Source organism: Salvelinus alpinus, chromosome 6 (genome assembly GCF_045679555.1).
Source record: "Salvelinus alpinus chromosome 6, SLU_Salpinus.1, whole genome shotgun sequence".
NCBI lineage: Eukaryota > Metazoa > Chordata > Actinopteri > Salmoniformes > Salmonidae > Salvelinus > Salvelinus alpinus.
In genome coordinates, this window is record NC_092091.1 from 96498716 (window position 1) to 96506215 (window position 7500).

A 7500-nucleotide genomic window follows, 5' to 3' on the forward strand; every position below is an offset into this window, starting at 1 on the left:
CCATTACTGTTCTCCAGGTCTCTAAACTCCTCCCTCCTCACCTGTCCATTACTGTTCTCCAGGTCTCTAAACTCCTCCCTCCTCACCTGTCCATTACTGTTCTCCAGGTCACTGCCTCCAAACTCAAACTCCAGGATTAGAAACATCTGCTCCTCACTGAAGAAATCTGAACACAGAGAGACAGGTTAGACAGAGAGACAGGTTAGACAGAGAGACAGGTTAGACAGAGAGACAGGTTAGACAGAGAGACAGGTTAGACAGAGAGACAGGTTAGGACAGAGAGACAGGTTAGGACAGAGAGACAGGTTAGACAGAGAGACAGGTTAGACAGAGAGACAGGTTAGGACAGAGAGACAGGTTAGGACAGAGAGACAGGTTAGACAGAGAGACAGGTTAGGACAGAAAGACAGGTTAGACAGAGAGACAGGTTAGACAGAGAGACAGGTTATAATGTCACATTATCCCTGTCAAAAGTAGGATGACTGCAGAGCACCTTGCCTCAGACTGTCAGGATGTTTTCATTCCTTAGCTGTACTTATTTATTTTACAAAATGTTAGCGTCTATCTTTATTCTGATCTATTTCAGCTCTCCGGTGTCCTGCTCCCAGAGATCAACCAAGTAGATGCTGAGTCACTCTGTGAGGACAACCATCCTACTGCAGTTTGAACTAGGCCTGCCGCCTACTACCGCGAGGACAACCATCCTACTGCAGTTTGAACTAGGCCTGCCGTCTACTACCGTGAGGACAACCATCCTACTGCAGTTTGAACTAGGCCTGCCGTCTACCACCGCGAGGACAACCATCCTACTGCAGTTTGAACTAGGCCTGCCGTCTACTACCGTGAGGACAACCATCCTACTGCAGTTTGAACTAGGCCTGCCGTCTACTACCGTGAGGACAACCATCCTACTGCAGTTTGAACTAGGCCTGCCGTCTACCACCGCGAGGACAACCATCCTACTGCAGTTTGAACTAGGCCTGCCGTCTACCACCGCGAGGACAACCATCCTACTGCAGTTTGAACTAGGCCTGCCGTCTACCACCGCGAGGACAACCATCCTACTGCAGTTTGAACTAGGCCTGCCGTCTACTACCGTGAGGACAACCATCCTACTGCAGTTTGAACTAGGCCTGCCGTCTACTACTGTGAGGACAACCATCCTACTGCAGTTTGAACTAGGCCTAACTGTCATATACAACAACAACAAATAAAATCAGCTCCTCCCTGGACTGGGATCGACCAACTGGACTGGGATCCACCAACTGGACTGGGATCCACCAACTGGACTGGGATCCATCAACTGGACTGGGATCCACCAACTGGACTGGGATCCATCGGTCTTCCACCTCGGGGGGCCATATTCGGTCTTCCACCTCGGGGGCCATATTCGGTCTTCCACCTCGGGGGGCCATATTCGGTCTTCCACCTCGGGGGGCCATATTCGGTCTTCCACCTCGGGGGGCCATATTCGGTCTTCCACCTCGGGGGACCATATTCGGTCTTCCACCTCGGGGGCCATATTCGGCCTCCCACCTCGGGGGCCATACTCGGCCTCCCACCTCGGGGGCCATATTCAGTCTCCCACCTCGGGGGCCATATTCGGCCTCCCACCTCGGGGGCCATACTCGGCCTCCCACCTCGGGGGCCATACTCGGCCTCCCACCTCGGGGGCCATATTCAGTCTCCCACCTCGGGGGCCATATTCAGTCTCCCACCTCGGGGGCCATATTCAGTCTTCACCGAGGTCCAAAGGGCAGCACTGAAAACGTGTTCTTAAGATAGTCCTCCATCCACGGCTTTAGGAACCTGATGCCCCCTGACTGTGTAGCTCTCGCTTAGGTGATTATTAGCCAGATGGACACAGTCAAGAAACTGTTTACATTTAGGCCCTTTATCATTTATAAAACAGTTTGTTTGGTTTTTAGTCATTTCAAAAATGATATTGAGAATATAAAATCGATTAAAAGAAAAATCTACTTTTAGTTATTAGTTTACTGAAACCACCCCCTGAGTCAAAAGGGAGACAGACAGGTGTACAGGTGTCTCTCTCTCACCTGGCCGGTCATTCTCTGATCCTCTCTGTGTGTTGAAGGAGTCCCAGGCTTTCAGTAGGCCTGGAGGATAGCAGCCCTGGACACAGTGGAGACTGGACACATACAGTAACATTACTACCTATTGACCTAGCAATTCTACATACATTATCTGATCGAGACAAGAGAGACAAGAGGTAGAGGAAGAGAGACAGAGGAAGAGAGGCAGAGAGAGAGAGGCAGAGGGAGAGAGGCAGAGAGAGAGAGAGAGAGAGAGAGAGAGGCAGAAACAGAGAGAGAGAGAGAGAGAGAGAGAGACAGAGAGAGAGACAGAGAGAGAGAGAGACAGAGAGAGAGACAGAGAGAGAGAGAGAAAGACGCAGAGAGAGAGAGAGAGAGAGAGAGAGAGAGAGAGAGAGAGAGAGACAGAGACAGAGAGAGAGACAGAGGCAGAGAGAGAGAGAGACAGACGCAGAGAGAGAGAGAGAGGCAGAGACAGAGGCAGAGACAGAGGCAGAGAGAGAGACAGAGGCAGAGAGAGAGACAGAGGCAGAGAGAGAGACAGAGGCAGAGAGAGAGACAGGCAGAGAGAGAGAGAGGCAGAGAGAGAGAGAGGCAGAGAGAGAGAGAGGCAGAGAGAGAGAGAGAGAGAGAGGCAGAGAGAGAGAGAGAGAGAGAGGCAGAGAGAGAGAGAGAGAGACAGACAGAGAGAGAGAGAGAGAGAGGCAGAGACAGAGAGAGAGAGAGAGGGAGAGACAGACAGAGAGAGAGAGAGAGAGAGAGGCAGAGACAGACAGAGAGAGAGAGAGACACAGAGAGAGAGAGAGAGAGAGAGAGACACAGAGAGAGAGGGTGTATTTACTCCTTCAGTCCGATGAAGCCAGTGGTCTGGTTGTGTTTCTTCTCCTTTAGACGGCTCAGCTCCCTGAGACAGACAGACACATTAGAATACACTAGAGACACCAGTTATATCCCCGGGGAGTGTAACGTAAAGAGTCCAGGGGTCTGAATAGCCTAGAGACACCAGTTACATCCCCGGGGAGTGTAACGTAAAGAGTCCAGGGGTCTGAATACACTAGAGTCACCAGTTATATCCCCGGGGAGTGTAACGTAGAGAGTCCAGGGGTCTGAATACACTAGAGACACCACAGTTATATCCCCGGGGAGTGTAACGTAGAGAGTCCAGGGGTCTGAATACACTAGAGACACCAGTTATATCCCCGGGGAGTGTAACGTAAAGAGTCCAGGGGTCTGAATACACTAGAGACACCAGTTATATCCCCGGGGAGTGTAACGTAACGAGTCCAGGGGTCTGAATACACTAGAGACACCAGTTATATCCCCGGGGAGTGTAACGTAGAGAGTCCAGGGGTCTGAATACACTAGAGACACCAGTTATATCCCCGGGGAGTGTAACGTAAAGAGTCCAGGGGTCTGAATACACTAGACACCACAGTTATATCCCCGGGGAGTGTAACGTAAAGAGTCCAGGGGTCTGAATACACTAGACACCAGTTATATCCCCGGGGAGTGTAACGTAAAGAGTCCAGGGGTCTGAATACACTAGAGACACCAGTTATATCCCCGGGGAGTGTAACGTAAAGAGTCCAGGGGTCTGAATACACTAGAGACACCAGTTATATCCCCGGGGAGTGTAACGTAAAGAGTCCAGGGGTCTGAATACACTAGAGACACCAGTTACATCCCCGGGGAGTGTAACGTAAAGAGTCCAGGGGTCTGAATACACTAGAGACACCAGTTATATCCCCGGGGAGTGTAGCGTAAAGAGTCCAGGGGTCTGAATACACTAGAGACACCACAGTTATATCCCCGGGGAGTGTAACGTAAAGAGTCCAGGGGTCTGAATACACCAGAGACACCACAGTTATATCCCCGGGGAGTGTAACGTAAAGAGTCCAGGGGTCTGAATACACTAGACACCAGTTATATCCCCGGGGAGTGTAACGTAAAGAGTCCAGGGGTCTGAATACACTAGAGACACCAGTTACATCCCCGGGGAGTGTAACGTAAAGAGTCCAGGGGTCTGAATACACTAGACACCAGTTATATCCCCGGGGAGTGTAACGTAAAGAGTCCAGGGGTCTGAATACACTAGAGACCCCACAGTTATATCCCCGGGGAGTGTAACAGGACAAAATTATTGTATTTTCTATATTAGCAGGTTAGGGTCTGGTCTCAGATTCACAGTGTATTTTCTATATTAGCAGGTTAGGGTCTCAGATTTACAGTGTATTTTCTATATTAGCAGCTTAGGGTCTCAGATTTACAGTGTATTTTCTATATTAGCAGGTTAGGGTCTCAGATTTACAGTGTATTTTCTATATTAACAGGTTAGGGTCTCAGATTCACAGTGTATTTTCTATATTAGCAGGTTAGGGTCTGGTCTCAGATTCACAGTATATTTTCTATATTAGCAGGTTAGGGTCTCAGATTCACAGTGTATTTTCTATATTAGCAGGTTAGGTTCTCAGATTTACAGTGTATTTTCTATATTAGCAGGTTAGGGTCTCAGATTCACAGTGTATTTTCTATATTAACAGGTTAGGGTCTGGTCTCAGATTTACAGTGTATTTTCTATATTAGCAGGTTAGGTTCTCAGATTTACAGTGTATTTTCTATATTAACAGGTTAGGGTCTGGTCTCAGATTTACAGTGTATTTTCTATATTAGCAGGTTAGGGTCTCAGATTCACAGTGTATTTTCTATATTAGCAGGTTAGGGTCTCAGATTTACAGTGTATTTTCTATATTAGCAGGTTAGGGTCTCAGATTTACAGTGTATTTTCTATATTAGCAGGTTAGGGTCTCAGATTTACAGTGTATTTTCTGTATTAGCAGGTTAGGGTCTTATATTCACAGTGTATTTTCTATATTAGCAGGTTAGGGTCTCAGATTTACAGTGTATTTTCTATATTAGCAGGTTAGGGTCTCAGATTCACAGTGTATTTTCTATATTAGCAGGTTAGGGTCTCAGATTTACAGTGTATTTTCTATATTAGCAGGTTAGGGTCTGGTCTCAGATTTACAGTGTATTTTCTATATTAGCAGGTTAGGGTCTCAGATTCACAGTGTATTTTCTATATTAGCAGGTTAGGGTCTCAGATTCACAGTGTATTTTCTATATTAGCAGGTTAGGGTCTGGTCTCAGATTTACAGTGTATTTTCTATATTAGCAGGTTAGGGTCTGGTCTCAGATTTACAGTGTATTTTCTATATTAGCAGGTTAGGGTCTCAGATTCACAGTGTATTTTCTATATTAGCAGGTTAGGGTCTCAGATTTACAGTGTATTTTCTATATTAACAGGTTAGGGTCTCAGATTCACAGTGTATTTTCTATATTAGCAGGTTAGGGTCTCAGATTCACAGTGTATTTTCTATATTAGCAGGTTAGGTTCTCAGATTTACAGTGTATTTTCTATATTAGCAGGTTAGGGTCTCAGATTCACAGTGTATTTTCTATATTAGCAGGTTAGGGTCTGGTCTCAGATTCACAGTGTATTTTCTATATTAGCAGGTTAGTGTCTCAGATTTACAGTGTATTTTCTATATTAGCAGGTTAGGGTCTCAGATTTACAGTGTATTTTCTATATTAGCAGGTTAGGGTCTGGTCTCAGATTTACAGTGTATTTTCTATATTAGCAGGTTAGGGTCTCAGATTCACAGTGTATTTTCTATATTAGCAGATTAGGGTCTCAGATTTACAGTGTATTTTCTATATTAGCAGGTTAGGGTCTCAGATTTACAGTGTATTTTCTATATTAGCAGGGTAGGGTCTCAGATTCACAGTGTATTTTCTATATTAGCAGGTTAGGGTCTCAGATTTACAGTGTATTTTCTATATTAGCAGGTTAGGGTCTGGTCTCAGATTCACAGTGTATTTTCTATATTAGCAGGTTAGGGTCTGGTCTCAGATTCACAGTGTATTTTCTATATTAGCAGGTTAGGGTCTCAGATTCACAGTGTATTTTCTATATTAGCAGGTTAGGGTCTCAGACTTACAGTGTATTTTCTATATTAGCAGGTTAGGGTCTCAGATTTACAGTGTATTTTCTATATTAGCAGGTTAGGGTCTCAGATTCACAGTGTATTTTCTATATTAGCAGGTTAGGGTCTCAGATTTACAGTGTATTTTCTATATTAGCAGGTTAGGGTCTCAGATTTACAGTGTATTTTCTATATTAGCAGATTAGGGTCTCAGATTTACAGTGTATTTTCTATATTAGCAGGTTAGGGTCTCAGATTTACAGTGTATTTTCTATATTAGCAGGGTAGGGTCTCAGATTCACAGTGTATTTTCTATATTAGCAGGTTAGGGTCTCAGATTTACAGTGTATTTTCTATATTAGCAGGTTAGGGTCTGGTCTCAGATTCACAGTGTATTTTCTATATTAGCAGGTTAGGGTCTGGTCTCAGATTCACAGTGTATTTTCTATATTAGCAGGTTAGGGTCTCAGATTCACAGTGTATTTTCTATATTAGCAGGTTAGGGTCTCAGACTTACAGTGTATTTTCTATATTAGCAGGTTAGGGTCTCAGATTTACAGTGTATTTTCTATATTAGCAGGTTAGGGTCTCAGATTCACAGTGTATTTTCTATATTAGCAGGTTAGGGTCTCAGATTTACAGTGTATTTTCTATATTAGCAGGTTAGGGTCTCAGATTCACAGTGTATTTTCTATATTAGCAGGTTAGGGTCTCAGATTTACAGTGTATTTTCTATATTAGCAGGTTAGGGTCTGGTCTCAGATTCACAGTGTATTTTCTATATTAGCAGGTTAGGGTCTGGTCTCAGATTTACAGTGTATTTTCTATATCAGCAGGTTAGGGTCTCAGATTCACAGTGTATTTTCTATATTAGCAGGTTAGGGTCTCAGATTTACAGTGTATTTTCTATATTAGCAGGTTAGGGTCTCAGATTCACAGTGTATTTTCTATATTAGCAGGTTAGGGTCTCAGATTTACAGTGTATTTTCTATATTAGCAGGTTAGTGTCTCAGATTTACAGTGTATTTTCTATATTAGCAGGTTAGGGTCTCAGATTCACAGTGTATTTTCTATATTAGCAGGTTAGGGTCTCAGATTCACAGTGTATTTTCTATATTAGCAGGTTAGTGTCTCAGATTCACAGTGTATTTTCTATATTAGCAGGTTAGGGTCTCAGATTTACAGTGTATTTTCTATATTAGCAGGTTAGGGTCTCAGATTCACAGTGTATTTTCTATATTAGCAGGTTAGGGTCTCAGATTTACAGTGTATTTTCTATATTAGCAGGTTAGTGTCTCAGATTTACAGTGTATTTTCTATATTAGCAGGTTAGGGTCTCAGATTCACAGTGTATTTTCTATATTAGCAGGTTAGGGTCTCAGATTCACAGTGTATTTTCTATATTAGCAGGTTAGTGTCTCAGATTCACAGTGTATTTTCTATATTAGCAGGTTAGGGTCTCA

At 44.1% G+C, this 7500-nt stretch overlaps 1 protein-coding gene across 5 annotated transcripts in view; it reads right to left on the reverse strand.

Moving 5' to 3' along the window:
• The window catches only part of haspin (histone H3 associated protein kinase), a 26418-nt gene that overhangs the window by 5611 nt on the left and 13307 nt on the right, over positions 1–7500 (reverse strand). For all 5 annotated transcript variants that reach the window (XM_071408480.1, XM_071408478.1, XM_071408479.1 and 2 more), the window contains 3 exons: positions 2896–2958; positions 2058–2149; positions 87–166 (listed from right to left, as the gene is read on the reverse strand). In XM_071408480.1, coding sequence (XP_071264581.1) covers positions 87–166; positions 2058–2149; positions 2896–2958 — 235 coding nt within the window. The remainder of the gene's footprint in view (positions 1–86; positions 167–2057; positions 2150–2895; positions 2959–7500) is intronic.